Raw genomic sequence first — 25,395 nt, forward strand, 5'->3', positions numbered from 1 at the left:
TTCTCGAGACATGAGCTAATCTCAGATGATTTAGGAAAAAGCAAACATCTTTGTACCAAAAAAAAAGATAAAAGGACCAGACCATTCAGACTTTTAGAATCAAAATGTGCAAAGCCAGTATCAGTGATGGTAAGAGGGTTAGTGTCTAGTGTCCATGACATATGTGATTTACATATGTGTGAAGGCACCATTGACGCAGAGGCTTATACTGAATTTTAGAGAGACATAATGCTACCAAAAAGATGACATCTTTCCCATGGAGGTAAATGGCTATTTTGGCTGGAAATGCCAGACTCCTTTATATATGACTTCAAACAGTGTGGCTTTTAGACACAGAGGGGATGTTTGCTTGACTGGCCTGCCTGCTGGCATGGCACATCAGCAAGAGGAGAATCGGTTAACAATGACCATGGACTGTTGAGCAGGTGAAATCTTGTATTCGGCCAGAATGGACTCAGATTCCTCGGAAAAACTGCATAAATTAGTAGATCTCATATGATTAAAAAGTTTTTTGAGTGTCTTACTGGCATCAAAATCTACATTTGTATATATTCTTTTAATACAGTTGAACTAGTCATTGTACACATCTTTTCTTTGTTTTTATTGCATTTCATTGGATATTATTTGTTGTCAGATGGTACAGATCTTTGGGCAAATAGGGTTTTTGAAAATGCGCTGAATAAACCCTTTAAATTTTAAATTAAATGACCATTTCACAAATATCAGTTTTTGTTGAATATGAGAGAACAACTCAACTTTTCTGGTAATGTTTATTTTGTCATTTTCCTCAGTGTTTCTGCAGCTTGCTGGTTTTGCCTGGCTATCTATAGCTCATTGTCATGTCTAGTTCATTCACATCGTCATTGGATGATATGATTTAGCGAGTACTAGGCAATGACACAAAGTCAAATAACAAGATAAAGCCAGATGCAATCTGAGTATCTTGCAATAAATAATTATCAACATGTCATATTAAACAATCATTATAGTGTGCTAAAGTTCCCTTAATGGAAAGCAGTCTGCTCCGCTGTTTGCATAATGTAAATCATATGTTACTTATCAGCTTTACATTGAATGCAAAGTAGGGCAACGAACCATGATAATAAAGAGAGATGAATTTGGGGATTTGTGTTGAGTATCACTGCATCACTGATATCATAGCTCTGAAGGATGGCTGCTTTCACTCTTACATAAAAGGTAAGACATATCTTCTTTAAAAGTATGATGAAGAAAAAAGAAATTTTATTTGATTGTACTACTCACAATATGAAAAATTGAATGCTGACAAAGTGAGATTCTGCAAGGAAAAAGGTAAACTGCATTAAGGATCGTGTATTGTATTATATTTCAGGGTTTCCTTTACTATGATATGACTTGGAAGCATGGGACAAATGAAGAGCTGAAAACAGTGATCAATCTTCCTTAGTGTTTTGATGACATGTGCGGTCATACATTATTTATATAATATTATCTAATCACATTTTCCACCCGTTTCTGTTACAGGGATTTTGCTATGTTTACTCCTCCAGAAATTGCATTTGGAGACAAATGTCACAAATATTCTGATGCTGTCTATTTCGAAAGTAAGATTTATATAACAACTGTTAATGTTGATCCCCTGATGTATCAAAATGAGAACCAATTGCCACGATGCACATTGGTTTTGTTTTCTATGGCAGATGAAAGGAAGAGGAAAAGAGTAGTTTTGTGCCATAAAAAACTATTAAGTTTCACAATATCATTAATAAGAATCTTATTAACAATCTAATTTTATGGTTTGATGAGAATTAATTTTAACTTTAGGACTCAGGAGTAGCATAACAGACATGCTGCTGAACCGAGTCTTTTATGAGCTAATGAAACGGTTGACAGTTTTAAAAACGCAGAAATATTTTTAAAAAAAAGTTTTCCCCATGGGGAATGAATAAAGTATTTTTCTATTCTTTCTATGTTTTTTGTTGTTTTAGTTCTATCAGGTCAGTATATACCGTTTTACTTCCTTTAGAAACTTTGTTGTTGGTCGCTGCAGGCCCCGAGCCTGGTGGACATCAGCCCCTCCTGCCCTGTGTTGGGTCCCAGGTAGCGGGGGTGCCTATTGCAGCCAGTCCCTGGCTGCCCTCTCCGGGGGAGAGTAGCTCCCCCGGTGTATATCCCCATACCCCTCTCCCTTTTGGCTCCTGTACACAGCACACACTCACACATGAAGGGTTCTGTGGGGTGTTCTGTGGGGTGTAGTGGATGGGGCCATGTAGGTGGTCCCCTTTGCTGCACTCTGCAGTTCCCACTATTAAAAAATATTGAAGAGCCAGAAGGGTGAGGCTGTACACTTATACACTCATAACTAATCACGGTTACCATGTAGGACCTGTGCCATGGGTGTTGCATGTTCTCACACACACACACACACACACACACACACACACACACACACACACACACACACACACACACACACATACACACACACACACACACACACACACACACACACACACACACACACACACACACACACACACACACACACACACACATTCATTAGTCCACAGAGGCCATGGATTGTTGTCTGTTTTGTTTTTTACAGGTGTAGCAGCTGGTTGTCTGGTTTTTGTTTCTATTTTTGTTCTGTTTCCTCTTCTTTCCTCTTCTTCTTTCCTGGTCCCCCGGTCCGGTTCAGTTCTATTACATGTCATATATTGTCAACAGAAATAAATAAATGGGCATCAAGGGGAGCTTTACATTTATAAAACTTCCCTTGGCAAAGCAAATCTGTTTGGCATCAAAGGTATTCAGACTACAATTCTGCTGCCATAATGCTTAACAGGACAAGGGGGGGAAAAAAAAAGAAACTTTGTTGTTATTTAAGAATTACTCAAAAATTATTAGAGGGAACTCACGGTAAACTGAATCAGAAGAGAGCTCCATATTTTTCAAAAGACGTGTCAAAGAGCTTTGCAAACATGACAAGAAACAGGCTACCTCTGCAAAACCTATATTTTTGCAAATATTTGGACATGAATTAAAATCCCAATCCCAAATCTTACAAACCAGTGCTTGAGGTAATAACCAAGACGTTTCTCTTTAACTGATCTGTGCGATTTTATGTGAAATTATGTGACTTTTCTGACTTCCAAAGATGGCGATTTGTAGGATCGTGAATGGCTGGACGCTCAGAAACAAATACTGTGGACTTGTTAAATATTTCACTATCCAATGTCCTGTTGGCACGCCTGAAAAAAATAAAACTTGCATCATCTCAAGATTAAAGATGAATCTTTGTGAAAGGGGCCGCAAATCATTAAAACACAGAGTAGAGAAATAACAAAACCACAGTTACTACAGTGACTGCCAAGCTAAACAAAAATCTTTCCAACTCAGAATAAACCAAAACAATTTTTAAAGAGTTCAGTGCAAGTATGCTATGAACTGACCACCATTTCCAAATCTTTTCTTTGTCCCATTTGGATTGAACATTTCATCAAGTGGACCACAAGAAATCAACCAGAGGAAGAATGTCATCTTCTGTGGTGAACCAGAAGAGCCAAATTATTAGTCTGCATCAAGCAACCAGAACAAGTGAAGAGAGATTGCTGTAACTACTAAAAATGGTTTAAGAACTGTCCTTCACATTTTTTAAATTTGGAAGGACAGTAGTGAGCCATCATCTTCAGGAAAGAAATGTGTCAGAAAAAAAGAATTTTGAGGGATCATGATATATCACATAAACATTTAGTGAAACCAAGTTGAAAAAAATCAACAGTAAAGCGCACACACACTCACAGTGTAAAGAGAGGTCAAAGTAGTGGAATTTAACAAATGTGTAGCTTTTGGAAAACCACTTATTTGACAGATTAAAAAAAAAGGTATTAGTTTACATAAAAATTGGACTCTGGAAAAAGGTCATGTGATCTGGTGAATCTAGCAGAGTCCAAATGTATCTATTTCATCTACTAATCTATTTATCAGATGCCTTATCCAAAGTGACAAACAAGTGTGAAACAAATCAGTGAACAATGAGGGGCTCAGTATCTTTCCCAAGGATACTTCAACAGTTGAAGTGGAGAAGTTGGAGACTGAACAAGCAACCTTTGACAACCACCACAATTCCTAAGCTACAGTCGTTCTGTTTCATTAAAGATAATCCTCCTATAAACAACTTTAAACTTGCAAATGAGCAGATGTGAGGCTCAAAGCTACTGCAAGGAGAACCACACTGATCTGGGTACTAACCAAGCTGAGAATGGCCAGATAAAGGATTTGACCCAAAACCAAACCATTTGGATTGGCCTCAACAGAAATGGTCATATGGGAGATCTGTCACAAAGGGAACTAACGAAGAGGAGTCGGACGCAGAGTACAGGTTCAGCTGACAAACTTTATTCTTCAACAAAAAAGGGAAAAAAAGGCCAACCCAAAATGACTTTTAACGAGGAATAAGGAAATAACAACAAAACTAGGAAAGCTCTGACTGAACTCAAAGAGCTATTAAATACTATATGGCAAAAGGCCAACCAAAAATCACTTTTAATGAGAACTAGAAAAAAACAACAAAACTAGTCTTTGAGAAACTAAAATGCAAATGTCAATAAGCCAACCAAAAATCACTCTTTCGAGGTACTAGACAGACTTGACTATGACAAAATACTTGACTATGGACAACGGGCTTGTGTGCAGGACAGTCAGACATGACACACTGGCACAGGACAAAGGGAGACGCAGACTATAAGTATACATGAGGGAAGTGGGGAACGAGTGGATGCAGTCAGGAATCAGGTAAAACAATCAGACTGGTAACACATGAGGAAGAGCAAGTAATCTGAAACGAGAGGAGAGTTAATTTCCAAAATGAAACAGGAAGTCACAAAACAAATGTGGAGACAAGACAAAAACTCAACTTGACATACAAGATCTGTGTCATTATTAAAATGGACAAGGAGAATCCCTGTAGGTTTTTACATAAAACCCAGACTGGAACAATATGAAAGTGGAATAAAAGCATACCTTTTGTATTATGCAGGTAAGATTTGTGTTAAAAATTCAAGTTACCATAATATTGGATAGTTTAAAATAATATTTAAAGGCATTGCATCAGAGACAAGCTAATTCAATATTACTTGTATAATAAAAGAACAGGCTTTTTTCCCCACCAACAGCAATAGTTACAAAGCATGTGATGAGAATCTAACCAAAGGGGAACCCGGAGGATGCAGCAGAAACCATGATGCAGCAGGTAGTGGGGATGAGTTTGGCACCAAACTTCTTGTTCTAACCATTAACAAGAAAAGTGACATTTATTTGCCATGACAGGGTAGGTATAGGCACATACAGACTTACGCTAAGTACACACAAACATGTTTTTTACAAGACATATTATAAGTAATGAGCCATCTCTGCTGTAGCTGGGAGTTTCTGCTCTGCACCAGTCTAAGAGAGGCCACTCAAAGGTTCCTGGTGCAGTAAAACACTGAAGATATTAATCCAGAAAATGTTCTTGGAACTTTATAGCAAATTTTCTATGCACTGTGAGGAACTAATTGAATGAGAAGCTAGCATGCTACAGGAGAAGTTAGCATAAGTCAGGAAGAGGACAGATGAAACAAGAAGGAAAAGTTAGGTTTTTTTTCTTGACCTTATATGTTCTGTTTATGGCTGTGGTAGCAAGAGTGGGACTAACAGGGTTACTACCAGTGAAATGCTGCCGAATCAGCTGACAGGAACATTTATTTGAGCTGTAGAAACAAGCTGTTTCTCTTTGTATTGCATGCAGGCAATTGTATAAAAGCTATCAGATAAATACTTGAGTATACACATAAGTGCACGAACATGCTGATTTGAAGTACTTTTAAACGAAAAAAGAATATTATCAAGATAATGAAATTCTTGACAATGTCTTTGTCTTTGAACATTAAGAACAAATGGAAAATGAAAATTTGTGTCAATTATTGTGTAGCTATGCTGTTTAATTACAAATGATGGACAGAAAGTGGAGCCGAATGCAATGCAGTGACCAAGGGAATGGTTTAAAAAGTTTATTGAAAAAAACTTCTTAGGAATGTGGGAGCCGACAGCTGAGGAGCTGAATGAATCTTGGACTTGTGAAGAACGCTTCAATGTCGTCACTGCGCACCATTTCCTCTCATGTCACACATTCCTTTGCTCTTGGAACATCTAAAAAAAAGCACAAAAGACCACTTAAAAACAGCATTTCAAGATGAATAGCTTAAAGTTGTGCTAATGCTGGAATGCTATGGGATTATTAACTGATGACTTTGTGGCCTTTGAATGACAAATTATTATCTCAGCCAGTTGGCAACAGGGTTTAGAGTGTCATATGGTGAATTCTGGTGATTTGTAATCAGTTTGGCTGGTCTAGGAAAGTAGCTTCAGTGCTCTGCCTTCAATGTGGAAAGTTTTTTTTTATTTCCTCCCAGTATAAGTGACACCGAACCAACGGAATGGTTGATTCTTTTCTTTTCTGGGGTCAGATTACAGTTTCACAAGATATAAGACACCAGGACAGTCTCTGAACTCTCCATACACTCTTGGTATAATAGTTTGAAGATTCTTTGTACATGACAAACTACGGAAAATAAATTTGAATAAATGAAAAAAAACAAAAAAAACGGGACATTTACATATGGTTCCACCACAGTCCTGGTGCTACAAGGTCTTCTTAGGATTATTCCGTTTGTGTTTGAGGCGGGTTTTCAGGGCTAGAAGATCAATGTAGAGGATCTGATTGAGGACAGCAGAGGCACAGAGCAGTCCACCATGCAGAGCCCCAGCCATGCCGTTGCAGAATACGTCCTGACCTGTACACACACAAATATTCAGAATATTCAGGCAGTCAGATTAAAACAGCACTTGCTTGACATGAGTGGCTTACATTTGTTTTTTTTTTTCTAGTGGACAATCTACAAATGCCATGTAAATGAGAAGCCAATTTACTAAAAATTGAGGCAAGTGATTGGGAAAAACCTGAATTTAGAGGGTAGATTTCTTACACTGGTGTATAGAAATCTAATCAATCTAATCTATCAAGTTTTGCTTGTTTTTCCTAGGGTTATTTAGGAGCAGTTAGAGTGTCTGTCTTAAAGATAAAATGTTAAAATTCTTGTGAAAATGGATATAAATTGAAAAACAGAGTGATGAATCATCAAACAATTTAAGAAAGCTAATTTAATGAAAACAGCTGTGATTTAATGAACACAGAGCTATGTTTGGATATTTTCCCAGAGTTGAGTTCAACATTCCCAAACCAAAATTGCATTTGAGGAAAGTGGCCTCAAGAATGGAAGAGGTGCAAAAAATAAAATACTAAGACTAAAATAAGGGAAATATGTAGACAGTAATAATACAAGGGATGACCTTGGAAAGAGCAGCTCTCATTTCAGTTCTGAGTCATCCAGGTCTTTATATCTTTAAGACAGGCTCAGGTGATCCTGAAACATCCCATAGTTAAGCTGCTATAGGCTTAGACTGCTGGGGGGCCTCATCTGTTACAGCTTTCTTCACTTTGTTCTCTTTTCCTCCCTGTTTAATTTCTCAAATGATATTATGTCCATGTGACATTATTGTGGTTATTAACTTGTGTTTCCCTGTTCCAACAGGTATCCTTTGAATAGTTTTATGATATTTTTTCCCCCTCTTTTCTGTCTTCTCAAACCCCAGCTGGTCGAGGCGGATGGCCACCCTTCCTGAGTCTGGTTCTGCCAGAGGTTTCTTTCTGCTAAAAGGGAGTCGTTCCTTTCCACAGTCGCCACAGGCACGCTCAGGACGGGAGATTGGACTGAAGACAAGTTTCAGTGCAATCTGTTGGTTTCCTTAGCGAGGAAATTGTTTTTGAATTGGCTATATATGAATTAACTGGATTATTTTTAAATCAATTGATTGGATTTGATTGGATTATGATTACAATGAACTGAAATCCAATTGGGCTGAATTGGACTATATTATTTAAGTGCCTTGAGATGACATTTTTTGTAATTTGGCACTGTATAAATAAAACTGAATTTAATTTAATTAAATTTCTAGAAATATGGCAAGATTAATTAGTCATCCCAAACCATGATAATCCAGGATTGACGCAGAGTTGCAGTCTTGCAAGGTTGTTTGCATTTAATCAACAAATAAACATAGGTGCAAATAACATATACAACACACAAATTAAGACAAGAAAATGGTATTAAGCAAAAAAATAAAAACATTAAGTGTGGTGTGATGAGTATTAGATCTCTCCTTTCCAAGTATCGGTCAGTAAATGACATGATTGATGATCATATTGATTTATTTTGCATTACAGAGATCTGGCTGCAGTAGGAGGATTATGTTAGTCTCAGAGGTGTCAAAAGTATTCACATTCATTACCCAAGTAGAAGTATAGATACTAGAGTTTAAAAAGACTTCTGTAGAAGTTGAAGTATCAACTTGAGCTTTTTACTCAAGTAGAAGTATAAATATACAGGTATCAAGTCTACTTGAAGTATTAAAGTAAAAGTAATGTAATGAAAAAAAAAAAAATGTTGTAGGCCCCGCACCACAGGGGCCTATAGCGCACCACACGACCTGTCCACATTTCAAATAGATTTTCCCCACTCAGCGACACACCCGCTGAGGACAAAACCCTGGTAATTGGCAGCTCTATAGTCAGAAACGTGGCATTAGAGACACCAGCGACCATAGTCAAATGCATTCCAGGGGCCAGAGCAGGCGACATAGAATCCTGTTTAAAACTGCTGGCTAAGGATAAACCTAAATACGGTAAAACAGTTATTCACGTCAGCGGTAATGACACCCGGTTACGCCATTCGGAGGTCACTAAAATTAATGTTGCATCGGTGTGTAATTTTGCCAAAACAATGTCGAACTCCGTAGTTTTCTCTGGACCCCTGCCAAATCTGACCAGTGATGACATGTTTAGCCGCATGTCCTCATTCAATCACTGGTTGTCTAGATGGTGTCACAGCAAACAACGTGGGCTACATAGATAATTGGCAATCTTTCTGGAGAAAACCTGGTCTGATGAGGAGAGACGGCATCCATCCCACTTTGGAAGGAGCGGCTCTCATTTCTAGAAATATGGACGAATTTATTAGTCATCCAAAAACATGACAACCCAGGGTTGAGACCAGGATGCAGAGTTGTAGTCTTACACACTTCTCTGCGGCTTCCCACCTGATGCTGCCCCCCCCCTCAATCAAAAAACACAAAAGGAGCAAATCCTCTTGTGCAAAAAAAAATGTAAAACAAAAACTTCAAAACAAACAAAAGCATCAAACTATCAAATGTGGTTTGCTGAATATTAGATCTCTCCCTTCGAAGTCTCTGTTAGTGAATGATTTGATCTGTGATCATCATATTGATATATTTTGTCTTACAGAAACCTGGCTGCAGCAGGAGGATCATGTTAGCATTAATGAATCAACTCCCTCTGACTATTTAAATGTTCACGTTCCTCCAACCACAGGTAGAGAAGGAGGAGTGGCAGCTATCTTCAGATCAGGGTTACTAATCAGTCCTAGACCCAAGATTAGCTTTAGCTCTTTTGAATCTCTGATTCTCAGTTTTTCCCACCCAAAGTGGAAATCACAAAAACCTCTTGGGTTTGTTGTTGTGTATCGTCCACCTGGCCCTTACTCTGAGTTTCTGTCTGAATTCTCAGAGTTTTTATCCCAGTTAGTGCTGAGTACAGATAAAGTCATTGTAGTGGGTGACTTTAACATTCATGTAGATGTTGAAAATGACAGCCTAAATATTAACTTTAATTCTATATTAGACTCTATTGGATTTTCTCAAAGTGTTCACAGACCTACTCACTGCCTTAATCATACCCTTGACCTTGTGCTGACTTATGGCATTGAGAGTGAACAGTTAACAGTGTTCCCTCATAACTCTGTCTTGTCTGACCATTTTTTAATAACTTTTGAATTTACATTACTTGACTACACGGTTTCTGAGAAGAATTCTACATATAGAAGGTGTCTGTCAGAGAATGCTGTAACCAGATTTAAAGAGTTGATTTCATCATCCTTTTCTTCACTGCCATGTGCTGATATGACAGAGGACGGCTACCTAAATTTTACTCCAGTAGAACTTGACTCTCTTGTTGACAGCACTATAGCTTCAATGCGTACAACACTGGACAATGTTGCCAACATAAATTACGACTAAGGAGTAGAAGGTATAGATAATTGTGTAAAAATGTAAGGAGTAAAAGTAAAAAGTCGCTGAAAAATAATTAATCCAGTAAAGTATAGATACTCAAAAATTCTACTTAGATAAGATACCAAAGTATTTGTATTTCGTGATTTGACATCTTTGGTTGGTGTTAATGAATCAACTCCCTCTGACTATTCAGGTTTACACATTTCTCGAAGCACATTCCAAGTAGGAATAGCAGCTATCCTCAAATCACGTTTACTAATTAGACTCAAGATTACATTAGTTTTAGCTCTTTTAACTGTCTGACTCTGTTTTTCTCACCCAAATGATTATTTTTGTCATTAACTCCTGTTTCTCTTTCTCAACAAATATCTCTAGCTTGGTCTTATGCTACTTGTTGATTTCTGTCCTCTCAACCCACAAGAGAGATTCTGCTGTAGGTTTCTTCCTCTTTAAAGGTTTTATATCTCCTTCCTCTGTCACCCCATGCATCCTCAGGACGAGGAACTAAACAGAAAGAAAGTTTATATTTGATCTGCTGGTTTCCTTAACGTGGCAAATTTTTTTGTCTTTTTTTAAAATTGGCATCATATGAAATTGACTAGTTTGGGTTGTAATTAATTTGATTAACCTCAACCCTTTATTGGATAACAATTAATTGAATAATGTTGTTTTTAAATGGACAATATCTTTAAAGTCTACTGAAATATATATATTTTTTGTGATTTGGCTCGATACAAATAAAACTGAAATAAATTTAATTGAAATTTAGAACCTTCCAGTTCAAATGGAATGCACCAATACTTCACCATCTTTGGAAAAAAGATTGCCTCTAGGATACCCTGTTTAACAAGCTACCCAACTTTAACAAACTTTAAAAAAAGTTCACTCCAGTATGAAATATCTGTACTCCTGGCAGTCATTTCAAAGTCTGTAGCAATGTTTGTGATGTCACCTGTTAAATAGAGCCCGTTGATTGGTGTCTGAGGTCGCGTCTTAGCAACTGTTTCAGGGTTGAAGCGCGCCAAGTTATGTTCAGCGCCGTACATCTCACCTCTTGGAGCACCCAAATAATGGACGTTAGTCAGAGGTGTTGCAACATCCACCATTACTACCTGAACAAACAAATACACAAAATGTATTTCTGGACAAGATGATATCAACAGTTGATACAGATAATTAATTATATTAAAATATTTGCATAAGATGGTCATCAGACAGTGCCAAGAACAAAATAAGCCAAGCTGATCATTTTAATAATATTAGCAATTAAGGGTGCATGTGATTATACTTTCAAGCTAATGTGGGCAGCAGTACAAACTTAAACACCATACAGACATACAATCAGTATGTTCAGATTAACTAAACTGGCAGATATAGAGTAACATTAGCATTCTGGCTAATTGATGTAAACCTTTAGCCCCTCATCTAGCTGTTTGGTCTCTACTAACTAAAAGTGTAATTTAGTCAGTGAGGTGCAACACTGACTAAATGTATATGCTCAGCAATACTCCATCAATTGACCTTAATCTAAAAAAAACATATACTTCACTTATGAGCTATACATGAGCTACATAGGACATTGATGTATATCAGCAATATCTACCATAGCCAGCTCAAGAAGAGTTGTGGACATTACCACTATACGAACAATATTTTTTCCACTGTTGAACTCTGGACAGGACAAATGCATGACACAAGGATGAAAAATCTAAACACACACTTTGTCCCGCAGTTGAGGGAAAATGGTTAACGCCCAGTCCAGAAGTTCTTGGGCCATGCTGTTTTTCAGATCCAGGTAGTCCTGGCCCCTCTTGCCAAGTTTTGTGTCCTCCCATTCCTCAAACCACTCATAGCGAGCCATGGTTAGCAATGTCATACAAGACTTGCCTATAGAGAGATAATAAGTAAAACAAAGAAAGGGTGACAGGAATGTAAGAAATGATTTTTAATAACATGTTGGCTTAGGGGGGCAAAGTGATCAAATATGGAAAAAACACGCACAAAGACATCAGAGTTGAGAGTTAACCACCCAACAAGTATAATTCTGCACCCAGATTAAAGTGTCACCTGGATGTCTGATGCTGGCTGTGGGGTCTTTAGCAGAGGGAAAGGTGATGAACATCATGGGAATGTTTCCCAATACCTGCTCTCTGCTCAGAGAACAGTATCGCTCCATCCTTTCACACACAGCAATGTGCACACAAACATAGACATAATACATTAGTTAAATCCATAAGAAACAACATACAATAAAATGGAGGTGGGTGGTATTGAGTAAACATGTATTGTGTTTTTAACCCTAGAACATTTTTGTAACACCATCAGCGATGTTGGGCATATTTGACCTGATATAATATACCCCCCAAAAATGCTTCTCATCAAAATATATCAAAACACAACAATACATGGCAAATGAAATTAGAGAGCAACAGAGAAAGAAATTAAGAAGACAGACAAAGAAAACTTACAGAGAATCCAAGTCATTGTCTTTATACATCCAAAAGTTGGTGGAAACAATGTCCAGGTCCTCTTTGGTTCCATGGAGGCCAACAAAGACCAGAAAAGAACCCATACCATGACGGACCATTCCCAAAAGTGACTGGATCTCTACATACACACGCATAAAGACAATAAATGGCACATAGACAATGCAGGATTTACATTATATAATGATGGAAAATCCGAAATGTGTAGTCAGTTTAGTCCACATTACCTGGTTTGTCCTGTATGTGCTGAGGTAGAAATTTCTGGAAGGTGTTGAAGATACCAGCATTGGAAATGACAACAGGCGCATGGATCTCAATCTCTTCATGTCCTTTAAGAACTGTCACACCTAAATACATGTATAATACATATGGCATTATTTTAAAGGAAAAGTTTACCATTACTTTGTATGACTCAGCAGTTGAACATGTGAAAGAGTAAGTACACCCTCTTTCAATTCTAATAGAAAATGATAACAGTAGTTATACAATTTTAAGATAAGGTTAATAAACCTCAGATGAAAAACAGTACCTGGTATATTACATTGTGTAATTATCCATTTCACAAATATTAAGCCCAAGTGCGAAAGCTGTGAAAAAGTAGGTTCCTAACACTCCCATAAGAATTAAGAGGAGGTGGGGGGCTGCTAATCAAATGCCAGCCTAATTTGCTTCATCAGTTTTCACCTGTATCTTGTTCTCTTATTAATCCTCTCTGTTTATAGTCTTGTCTCAGTCAGTCTATTCTCTATGCCTGTGTTCGAGTAGTCTTTCTCCAATTGTACTTAAATTTAATAAACTTTATTTTTGTCAAAACTGAGATAAATGTAGGAGACTTTACAAGAACAATTAAGTTCAGTTATAAAATAAATACATTGAAGTTTAATTGTGCACATTATAATCCAATTAAATCAAATTCTATGTTCCCATGATTATTTATGACCTTTATTTTCAATGTTTACCTGGAGCCTGTTTACCTCATCTTTGGTGACTTTCCAACAGTAGGCTTTAAAAAGTTTAATGTGTTTGCATTTGTGTCCTGTCAAAGTCTCCGGACACAGGACACAGATGCAGGGTCAGTTCAGAGTCAAGAATGTTTATTTCTAATAAACAGCAGGAGGATCTCCAAACAGAGCACATAAAAGCAGGGCCTGCTCTGAGCATAGGCCTTGGGCACCATCTGCTGGAGGGGCGCAAAAATTGAATTCTCAAAATGGAAAAGAAAAATTAAAGATTAAAAAATATATATACTCTAAGATACGAATAATAAATTTAAACCTATCCTTCAAATTTCTTGACACTTTTTCTTTTAAATAAATAATAAAAAGAAGAGAAAAGCTCAATATGAAAAATCCGGCTGACATGCGCCCTGAACCTGACGCTTGTGGAAGGTGAGGCGGGGGAGGGGCAGCGCATCCCAGCTTCTTCAATTAATAAACAAGGACGTTGTCGTGTTAGTTTTAGCAACATGTTTTTTTTTTCATCTTTTATAATGAAAAGGGCAACCAAGCCGTCAGGTGCTGCTTTTAGAAAGCGAAGGAAGGAGGAGGAAAAACTGGACCAAAGCAGAGGTATGTAACATTAATTAACTTTGAAAGCATCAGGTGTTCATTTTGGCTGACAGCTAGTGCAAAGAAAGAAAGAACTACTGAAATGAGCTTGCTGCATCTGTGTTTATAGTTCATCAGAATTGGCAACTTGTTAGTGCATTATTTCTGGATTGCAGCCTACAGTGTTTTGCTGGTATTAGTAAATCTGGCTCTTTATCTCCCCCTCCCTTACTCACCACAAGCCCTCCCCTGGTTGTTGACCAGGATGCGTTTCACAGGTGCCCTGACCAACACTTCACCACCTGCCTGCTGAATGACTGGGATGATGTGAAAGGCAAATTCACTGGCGCCCCCTACAGGGTAGTATGCACCTCGTTTGTAGTGGTGAAGAAGAAGAGCGTTAATGAGAAAGCTGGAATCTTTAGGAGGTGCACCTACAAAAAAAAGAAGATGACAGATAATAGTAAGGACTGTGTGCAGTACTCATGTGATCTGTACGACACATGCAATTGTGAATGACCAGTACCGTAGAACAGGTAGGCAGTCAGTGCCTGAAAATCCTTGTTCTTTGTGAGGCGGGAGATAATTTCTGTATGGTTGGTTCTTGCTAGACGAAACACACAAGATATGCGATCTAAAAGGCCAGTTCCAATTAGGAAGTTTACCAGCCAGTATGGTATAATCTTCAAAACAGCGATAAGCGGGGTCCTCCGAGAGGCAAGCTGCAAGAGGACACAATCAAATTTATTGATCCAAACCATCTTAAGCTAACTTTGACCACCACCTCCATTGTTTTCAGTGTGAACAAAGTGTCAGCTCTGCTCTCCCTTTTATGCTTCACTGTCAATGATAAAAACAAACAAAAAATATATAATTATATATTAAATAGTAAATATTATATATTATATATACTACTGTTAAGCTGCTTGTATCAAGTGTATTGCTGTAGAAACTATGGCACTGAAATTGGTAGGATGGGAGGTAGTCTACAACTGCCCTTCTGTAAGCTATTCAAAATGGATGCACATTGATCTAAAAGCACAGAAAATATTCAATTTTACTGTGAAATAAGTCAGTAAAAGGGGCTAGGACAATCAGAAACAACTTATGTAAAGTTTAATGTCATCAGCATATCAATGAAAACCAGGACTGAATTTCCAAACGCTGACCACTAATGACAGGAACAGTCAAGTGAGTTTTGGGTTTTGTGGCACTCTATGTGTTCATTAAGCTGTTGTTCTTATGTTTTAGTTTACTTATAAACAATAACATCTTTGTTAATTCATTATGTTCTTCCAGGCCTCTAATATCTGCTCCTCCCTTTATTATCTTTCACACTGTCATGTTTATTACCTCACTCCTTCCCTACCTTCATCAATCTCATGAACTCATCAATGGCCCCCTTCTCCTCTGGGAACTGCTTTTTCAGACAAGCTGCCATCTCAGTCTTTCCTGCATGGATATGGTATTCCCTGAGAATGACACAATGCATGAGAGAAGTAAGAGAGATAAGATGAGGTGGTTTTGGTGAAAAATATAATTTCATTTGTTTCCCTTGCAGAGACCCACAAATGTGATAGAGCAATATCTGAAAGAGTAAGGCACTTCGAGAGCATGAGTGAGACACTAATGAGGTTACAACGCTTTAGTGATTTAAAAAATCCCCCTTGTTCTTTATAGGGAAATGTGCCTAAAGAAATAAGATAGAAAATAAATCTAACAGAGCAATACAAGTAATGAGGCCTACCTGTGTTGGTCGGGCTGACCCAAGAACACTGTATCATAGTGCTGTTCTAGCTTTGTGAATTGCAGCTGTCCCTCTGTGATCTGATCCAGAGCAATTTTTAACATGCTGTTCTCATGAAGCTGGCCCAGGTAATGGATACCTGACAGTGATAGTAGGAGGTTCGATTTTTAATAGCAGACATTATATAGACTTTTCTATTAATTTAAAAGCATTGATTTTTAATTTTTTTTTAAAAATATTCTATTTATTTTCTCTTCATCCAAGCTAATTAAAAATCATCAAGCTATGCATTTGAGAAAACTTCAAATGATCTCAGTTTTGTAACTTGTGCTGTTGAGCCTGGTATTCTCTTTTTTGTGAGTACTGGGGTGAAATACTGAAGGCAAATAGAATAGAATAACTGCATTGTCAGTTATACCAATCAATAAACTGTGTATTTGGATGCACTGATCTTATTTTTAACACAAAGCCAGTGGATGTTTGATTAAACATATAACCTATGAAGTATAAAATAACTGATAGTGTTTCTACAGTTTATATCAAAGGTACACTAAATTCAAGCTGCAGGGAACTACTATATTTTTAATGTTTATATGGTGATGTGTGTTTACTTACCCACATCAAACTCAAATCCCTTATTCTGGAAGGTGTGTGTACAGCCCCCAGCCTGATCATGTTGCTCCAGGACTAAAACCCTCTTGCCTGCTTTGGACAAAAACGCTGCTGCTGCCAAACCTCCAATGCCGCTGCCAATCACCACTGCATCCAGAGCAGGGGGAACTTGGTCCTCACGAAACCCTGCAAGGAAATATCTGTTCATATCAGAATCTTGAACAAAGACTTGCTGATTTTTGATGACAGCTCTGAAAGACCATATCCACTGTCATCAGGTAAAATATCTCTAGTTGAACTTTAATTTTCAAAGTTATCACAATTTATCACTTAAAGATGTATTATCAGTGTCATGTGGCAATAACAAGGACTTTAATTAACAAAAGCCTGTTTATTTGTTAATGCCATGTCTGAAAAGATTTGATCACTGCGATGAGAAAACACTCAACAGACAGATTTGTGATGAATGCACATTTATTTACTAACCACTCAAGACAAATTTAACATCAACAGAAAAGCAAAAACATAAATGAATGGAATAGAATTTGACTGTGTGTTACAATGAGATGTGTGCTGTGTAATGAACATTAAGATATTTAAATGCATGAATGAACGTTCAGACAAAGAAGGATGAATGATGTGTAGTTACTTGGAGAGATTAACTTTGAAGTTACAGGACTTCATTAAAAGAAAATAGATTGCATTGTCTCAAGTTTATGGGTGATAAAATTATTATCATTAATTAGAAAATTCACACATCAACAAATTCATAAGCTCTTTGGGAGATGAGATTGCCTCAGGAGGGGACATTTTTCCTACAGTGAATTTGCAATGGAAGCAAGTGAATCAATGTTTGCAGCAGACCTTTGCAGAATAAGTGGTATTCTGTGCTCTCTCTCAGCTAAAGGTCAAACAACCCTAAATTAATTAAACTGTGTTGTTAGGAAGAAGCCAGAAATCAAAGCGGGAAAACTGATTGAGGCCATACTGAAAAGACCAGTTACTTGGGAAAATAAGCATGTGATTGCTAAGGTTGGGAAACATAGCAATGACCAAGTTCTGACAAGAACGGAAACAAAATCATAATGAGATAAATACTTTTGAAAACAGAGACAAATGACAAATGATTAGGCATATAATCTGCAGCAGTGAAGATGAAAGCTGATACAATTGTAAAACAAAGAATTTCTAAACAGTCAGCGGTTTTATCTGGCTGAAAATTTAAATGCATTTGATATCCACACATATTCACACACCATACAGACTCTTATCCTTTTTGAGGAGAGATAAGGCAAGATTTGAAATAAAATTCTTTTTCACACAAGAACAGTGGTGATTTTCAGGGAAAAGCGCAAACAGTGTTGTGACCGTATTCACAAAGGATCTTAGGGTTAAAAGTAGCTCCTAACTGGCGAATTTAGGAGAAACTCCTAAAAATAATGGGCGCGTCACTTTTCACTAAGACCAATTCACAAAGAATTTTAGGCCTAAAAGTATCACCTCTCTAGGACAGCTTAAAAGTCCTTGAGAGGACTCCTAACTCAGTAAGACCTATTCAGAAAGAATCAGAAAATGACTGCAGCGAAACATCAGTTAGCCATGCCATAAACCAAACCATCAACGCGCTCTGTAGACCACATATCATACAACAGTTTATCTTTTAGATAATCAGCAACTACACAGAATCAAAGCCAACTTTATGGCAATTGCAGGTATGGCCGGTGCTATTGACAGGACAAATATCAAAATAATTGTGCCATCAATAGACGAGGACGTGTTTGTCAATCGAAAGAAAGTCCACAACACGCAGGTTGTTTTTTAAGGGAATTTTTAACATTTTGATGTTGTTGCAAAGTGGCCTGGATCTACCCATGATTCGCGTATTTTAATGGAGAGCGGTCAGAGGCAGCTTTTTGAGAGGCACCTTATTTGTTTGGTGCCTCTTTATTCTTTTAAGAATTAGGCCATCCAGTTATGAAAACGTTTCTGTTGTTGGTTATTAAAATCTGAATGAAGGATATTTTATTTTTTATTTTTATTTTTCAGTTTCCCCCCTCCTCCTGAGGGACCTTATTGCCACCTTATTGTGGTCAGGGGGGTTGTGTGCCTCAGTGACCTTAAGAGCTATACCAGCTGGAGCTTAGTCTTCAGGTGGGGAACCCAAGTTGGACAGGTCTGAAGGTAGAGGCCTGACAAAGTGCAATCCACTTCTCCAGGTTGGACACATAGCTTACTATGAGCACAGAAAAATAAGTGCTGGAGCCTGATGTGTACACATGATGCCCCCTTCACATTTCTGACTGCCCCCTCATATAAGCCTGCCTAGAACCGGCCGTGAGTCCGCTTCTTTTAGGCCTAAAATCCTTTGTGAAGTGAATTCCTCCTTAAATTATAGAGTCCTAAATTTAAGACTGCCACGCCCATTATTTTTAGGAGTTTCTACTAAATTTTACCAGTTAGGAGCAGTCATTTACAATCACAATGCATGCAGAGTTGTGCTGTTGTAACTGTGGGGGAAGGAAAGAAAGTTGCAGGGGAAATCTGAAATCCTCATAGAACTTTTACAACATTCTCTTTGAATAAATCTAGTGTGCTGCTTCTCCCCGAATGATCCAGCAGATGCATAAGTGCAGTGAAAGCAGATACTGGAGCAGTTCATTTGCTCATGTTCTTTTACTGTTTTTTCCCCACTCTCTGTTTGTAAAATCCCAAGCAGTTACAATGCAAAAATATAATGTTAGAATTCTCTAGTCTCTGCTTTTTTCTTGATTTTTGACATTCTTGAAATATGAAGGGAACTTTCTCTTTGGAATGGAGACACAATCCTTTAACTGTAGATAATGCCAAACTAATAGATAGTAGCAGATAGATAGTAAAAATATGTTGATGTAGATTCTCAGTCCTCTATCTGGCCTATTACTACAGTCATTATCAGTCATTTATATTACTACAGTCATATTAGCCATTTTGAATGCTGACACAATGTTTGTTCTATTTCCATGTGTTGAGGGTAAAAAATGGCAAATAATTTACAGCTTGTTTTGTAGCCATTTACCTAGTCGTGCATTTGATACAACAATGATTTTACTATAATCTTCTGGTAATCATAAAGAAACAGTAGATTTAAGCCTCTGTATTTTGTGAGGAGTTTCTGTAAATTTACGGTGGATTTACAACTGCATTTAATGTTAATTGATGTGATGTTAATCATCACCCTACAGGACAGGAACCGCCTGCACAACATTGTGAAAGTGTGTTCTAAGATTACTGGACTTCCTGCTTGCCACCTGAGCACTGTGTACTAGCAGCAGGCAAGTGGCCTGGCTAGTCGTATTCTCAGTGACTCAACACATGCTCTATTCCCAGCATTTGAGCGGCTGCCGTCTGGTCGCAGGTTCCGCTGTCCAACTTTTAAGACCCAAAGAAGGAGAGTGACCTTTGTTCCTAATGCCATTCTTCTCCTGAACTCAATAGGTCACAATAATTTAAGATGTGCAATATTACAATAATGTGCAATTTCATTATATCATGTGCAATAATACCATATAGCTGCTCATTCTGCTGTTCGCTGCTGCTCATTCTGCTGTTCACTGCTGCTCATTCTGCTGTTCACTGCTGCTCATTCTTCTGCAACATATTTGTAATTCACTGCTTGCTTTATTTAATCCATAATCCATAATCATTATTTACTGCTGTATCTGCTATTTAATTTTTCATATTTATCTTCTATTTACATTTTTATATTTATCTTTGTCTTGTTCTCTGCAGAAACCACTTATACCATTACTGACAGCAAGCCTGCCAATGCACACAATCAGCTGCTTTGCCCCACCCATCTTGTGTATTTTTGAAAATATTTTATTTTATTTTATTCATTTTTTTCTTTATTTTATCGTAATTTTCTCTTAAATTTTCTCTTAAATGTATGTCACCTTTTGCCCTCCTAATTGCCCCATGGGGATGAATAAAGTGTTCATAAAGTGTTTTATGATTGTAAAATATAGTTAGTTTCAAATCTCAATTGTAAATCAATCTTGCATGTAACTCAATCAAGTCTCACTCACTGAAACCATCAGTACAGAGGCTTTCTTTACTGAGAGCAGTTTCTGTTGTCAAACAGACTAGAACTTTTAACTTTGTGGTCTGTTCATAAGCCCATTAAGGATTAAAAGCATAGAAAAACCTGCTACACAAACTTAATTTTAGGGATCTTATCCACAATGACACTGACATCAAGCAATGAAGGATACCTGTTAGCTACTATTATTAGATAATAGATACAATGAGTTGAATTAGATCTGAAACACTTACGTTAGATTAGTCATAACTTGACTACATAGTGGTGTTATAGGGACCCATTACTCTTTAACCAGTTACTCATGTCTCTTCATGGTCTAGCACCAAAGTACATCTCTGTCATGTTAGAGCCATATGAGCCAACGGGGACACGTTGGAATTTGAAAAAGAAAAAACATAAAAGAAGACCCTTTACTTTTTTTTACCTTTCTTCAACCTGGCATCCCTCTGTTTTCTGTCGGTGACCAAGGGTCCCGGTGGTCTCAGGCACTTCTCATCGAACAACTTGTAGCGTTTTCCGGTGGTTAGGAAAAAGGTGGAAAAGCATACCACCAGCACACAGCCAAAAACACCAAGCACCCACCACCACATAGCTGAAGAGAACTTTGGTCCAACAACGATAAGATAAAGTAGAACACTGAATAGATAGATAGACCTTTACTAATTCCTTGGGGAGGCTGCCTCTGGGAAATTAAAGAGTAAGAAAGAAAACAGAAAATACAGGGGAAATTTAGGAGGAAAAAAAGAGGTTAAGAAGAACTATTGAACAAGAACAAAAGTGGATGAAAGAAAGAAGATAGCTATCTAACTTGAGTTTCTCTCAATAAAAGCACTGAACTGCAGAGGAGGAGAACTGAGGGGTAAATGGTAGCATTAAAATGATATGTAACATGTGACAATTTGGAGATTCTGCCTCAAGAACTACAAGAGTGGGATAACACATTATCCACACCAAGCACATGAGACAGACAGAGAAGAGAGGCCTGGTTGTTTGTCACTTCATCAGGGCCGTTTAGAGTGGTATGCATATCCAAAAAGCAACTTTATTACTCATTAATGAACAGCCTTAGGATGGATTTGTTTGACTTCTACAGAAATCTTTCTGTATAGCTGAAATCATTCTAGTTCCACTAGATGACTTTGAACAAAGATACTTTCATAGCTAAAATGCTGTGAAAGGGATAGTTTGGTCTTCAACATCACACAAGTGAAATGCAAGTATAGAGTTTAGGAGCTCCACTAAAATCACTATTCCAGTCAGAAAACAGGAATCAGAAAACCAAATATAGAAATAATCAAAGACAGAAATTGATCATTTCTGTTGTTTTGAAAAAAAAATCAAATTCACCAAAAATTAAGAAATAAATTGAGATGACCGAAACAAACAAATTTAACTTGAGACCATTCAGGCTCAAACACTATTACAATGTGAGATTTTTTTCAGAAAATTCACCTTCCAAAACTGACAGAATCCTAAAGAATGGACAATTGAGGAAATGTAAAAGTTATCAAAACACTACCAAATGGGAAAGCTCCAAGTCCAAATTACTTTACAGCTAAATCAAAAAAAAAAAAAGCTATGCCGCTGTACTGACTTTATTACTACTTGGTACAGTGAGGCATTTGAAAGTTTATCTCTGGAGTTACCAGCCATTTTCTTTGCCCATTGGATTCTAAATGGGCTAAAATCCTGGTTAACAGTTTTATAAAAGATGAGGTTCAAGGGTTTTATTGATAGACATAGTTTATCAGACCTCATACAGTTGGTTAATATTATATTGGTAGTCTCAAATTCACTCTTGTGTCTCCTGAAAAAGAGAGTGAGTAAGCAGCAACCTCTGTTATATAATCAGCCAGCTGGACCATTGCAGACTAATGGGTGCACATCCTCTGCACATGCTGTAAGTTACAAAGGGATATATGCTAAGAATAATCATTCAATCCTTCATCGGTCTGCCTGGTTATGGAAGTGCAAGCAGCTGCAATAAGGCATGTTGGTGATTTTCCTGTTGTGGTATTCAATAGCACTGCCAACAAACTGATGTTACAGCTAGAAAACAGCCCCATGTTTGTGCCCAACCCTATTTACATAAATATTTTCACTTTTAAAACTAATTCATTCTTCCCAAATTTCTCGAGATAAATTGGGATAAAATAAGTGGCTCTGCTACTGATTCTGTGCACTACTTTGGTACATGGTTACTAGTTGAATAATTTGCACAGATTGCAGAATCCAAGTGTCGGGGAGATCCACCCAATTGTGCTTGATCCAAAGCACCCAGTGTTGAAACTTCTCATCAAAGACATGGATGAATGTCTCCTGCATCCACGCACAGAACAGGTCTATGCTGAATTGTGGAGGCAGTATTGGATCTTGTGGGGATGACAGGCCTCCGACACCACCAACTCAACTACTCCACCTGTCAGCGCTGGAGAGCTCAGTCAAAGGTGCCACAGATGGCGGATCTGCCCCGGCAACACCTCAGACTTCTCTGTCCACCCTTTTATTCAGCTGGCATTGACCTCTTCGGGCCTTACCTGGTGAAGATGTGTAGGATGACAGAGAATCGCTGGGGCATGAAATTCAAATGCCTCACGACTCGAGCGGTGAACATAGAGCTTCTGAATTCTACGGATGTGGATGTGTTCCTCCTTGCTCTTCGTCGTTTCATTTCCATACGAGGTCGACCAAAGGAAGTGCTATCAGATTGTGGTACCAACTTCCGCGGTGCTGAGCGAGAACTCAGGGAAGCTTTCGCAGCCATGGAACTGTCCTAGAAACCGGTTTCTGTCCTAGAAACTGGTTTTCAGGGAGAAATTGTCTAGTTATATAGTTACTCTAGATGGTATTTCCTTGGCTTCTAGTTCTACAGTGAGGAACCTTGGAGTTATTTTTGACCAGAATTTATCATTTGACGCACATATAAAACTGGTTTCTAGGACTGCCTTCTTTCACATTCGTAATATTTCTAAAATCAGGAACATCCTGTCTCAGGGTGATGCAGAGAAACTAGTTCATGCATTTGTTACTTCAAGATTGAACTACTGTAATTCCTTATTATTGGGCTGTCCCACATATTCTCTGAAAAGCCTCCAGCTGATCCAAAATGCTGCAGCCAGAGTTCTGATGAGAACTAACAGGAGAGATCATGTTTCTCCAGTTTTAGCTTCTCTTCATTGGCTCCTTGTTAAATTCAGAATAGAATTTAAGATTCTTCTCCTCAAATATAAAGCTCTTAATGACTGAGCTCCATCATATCTTAAACGTCTCATTGTAAGACTCATTGTGGTTCCCAGTTTCTAAAAGTAGAATGGGAGGCAGAGCCTTCAGTTATCAGGCCCCTCTCTTGTGGAATAAGCTGCCAGTAAATGTCCGGGAAGCAGACACCCTTTCCACTTTTAAGATTAGGCTTAAAACTTTCCTTTTTGATAAAGCTTAGAGTTAGGGATGGCTCAGGTAATCCTGAAACATCCTATAGTTAAGCTGCTATAGGCTTAGACTGCTGGGGGACCTCATCTGTCACACCTTTCCTCACTTTGCTCTCTTTTTCCCCCCGTTTAATTTCTCCAATTTTTTTGGAGACATTATTGTGGTTATTAACTTGTGTTTCCCTGTTCCAACAGATATCCTTTGAATGGCGTTATGGTGTTTTTCCCCCCTCTTTTCCCTCTTTTCTGTCTTCTCAAACCCCAGCTGGTCGAGGCGGATGGCCACCCTTCCTGAGTCTGGTTCTGCCAGAGGTTTCTTCCTGGTTCTGGTTCTGCCAGAGGTTTCTTCCTGGTTCTGGTTCTGCCAGAGGTTTCTTCCTGTTAAAAGGGAGTCGTTCCTTTCCACACTCACCACAGGCACGCTCAGGACGGGATATTGGACTGAAGACAAGTTTTGGTGCAATCTGTTGGTTTCCTTAGCTAGGATATTATTTTTTCAATTGGCTCTATATGAATTAATTGGATTATGATTACAATGAATTGAATTCCAATTGGCTTGAATTGGACTAAATTATTTAAGTGGCTTGAGATGACAATTGTTGTAATTTGGCGGTATATAAATAAAATTGAATTGAATTGAACATGATGTCGTTTAACACTTTGACCAGAGCTGTTTCAGTGCTGTGATGACGTCAGAAGCCTGACTGAAAGTTATTGAGACTTCCACGTTCATTCAGAAAGTCGTTGACCTGGTTAAATACAACTTTCTCAATAATCTTGGATATAAAAGAGAGTAGAGACAGGTCTGTAGTTGTTCATCATAGAGTCACCTTGAGTTCTCTTCTTTAGGAGTGGCTTTACTGACTTGGGAAAAATGCCTGATGCCAGTGAGCTGTTAACTATTTGTAGGAGATCACTTTCTACTAAGGTAAAAACAGTTTTTAAAAAGTTTTTTTTAAGGTATTATGTGTAGCCAAATTATATATCGCCAACAATATATATTTATAGCGGACACACGTAGCGTGATGTGATAAGTTATAAGGATTTACCCGAAAGTTCTCACTATCTGAATAAGCCTTATTTTACCTCGTTTTAGGGCACCACCTTCAATCGAAGGAAAAAGACAGAATCTTACGATTCTGGTATGTTAAATTAATAATCAATTATTAATTAATAGCTAATAAATTCCAGTCTCATATAGTCGCTACTCGTGAATTCTCGTTTTCTTGGACTCACACGTACGTAAAGAACACATACACAAAAACCGATTGATTTAATAGGTGAGGAAGCTGCAGCAGCAGAGTTTAAAACATGCTATAGAGCGGAGACAGGA

The 25,395-nt window shown here is 37.9% G+C and overlaps 2 protein-coding genes across 2 annotated transcripts in view; both read right to left on the reverse strand.

The window, feature by feature from the left end:
* LOC140272867 (SWI/SNF-related matrix-associated actin-dependent regulator of chromatin subfamily E member 1-like) overlaps positions 1-25,395 on the reverse strand; it is a 221,943-nt gene that overhangs the window by 11,683 nt on the left and 184,865 nt on the right. The gene's annotated exons all lie outside the window — the stretch shown is intronic.
* Positions 6,016-21,255, reverse strand: LOC140273247 (all-trans-retinol 13,14-reductase-like). The gene is made up of 13 exons (XM_072368765.1): positions 21,059-21,255; positions 16,560-16,742; positions 15,945-16,083; positions 15,567-15,669; positions 14,724-14,919; positions 14,434-14,631; positions 12,878-12,997; positions 12,633-12,771; positions 12,232-12,341; positions 11,885-12,051; positions 11,117-11,276; positions 6,636-6,812; positions 6,016-6,168 (listed from the first exon to the last, which is right to left on the reverse strand). The coding sequence occupies exons 1-12, from the start codon at positions 21,222-21,224 to the stop codon at positions 6,661-6,663; spliced, it is 1,833 nt and encodes a 610-aa protein (XP_072224866.1). The 5' UTR covers positions 21,225-21,255; the 3' UTR covers positions 6,016-6,168; positions 6,636-6,660.

Source organism: Leuresthes tenuis, unplaced genomic scaffold (assembly GCF_036924035.1).
Source record: "Leuresthes tenuis unplaced genomic scaffold, fLeuTen1.0.hap1 SCAF_17, whole genome shotgun sequence".
In the NCBI taxonomy this organism is placed as follows: Eukaryota; Metazoa; Chordata; class Actinopteri; order Atheriniformes; family Atherinopsidae; genus Leuresthes; species Leuresthes tenuis.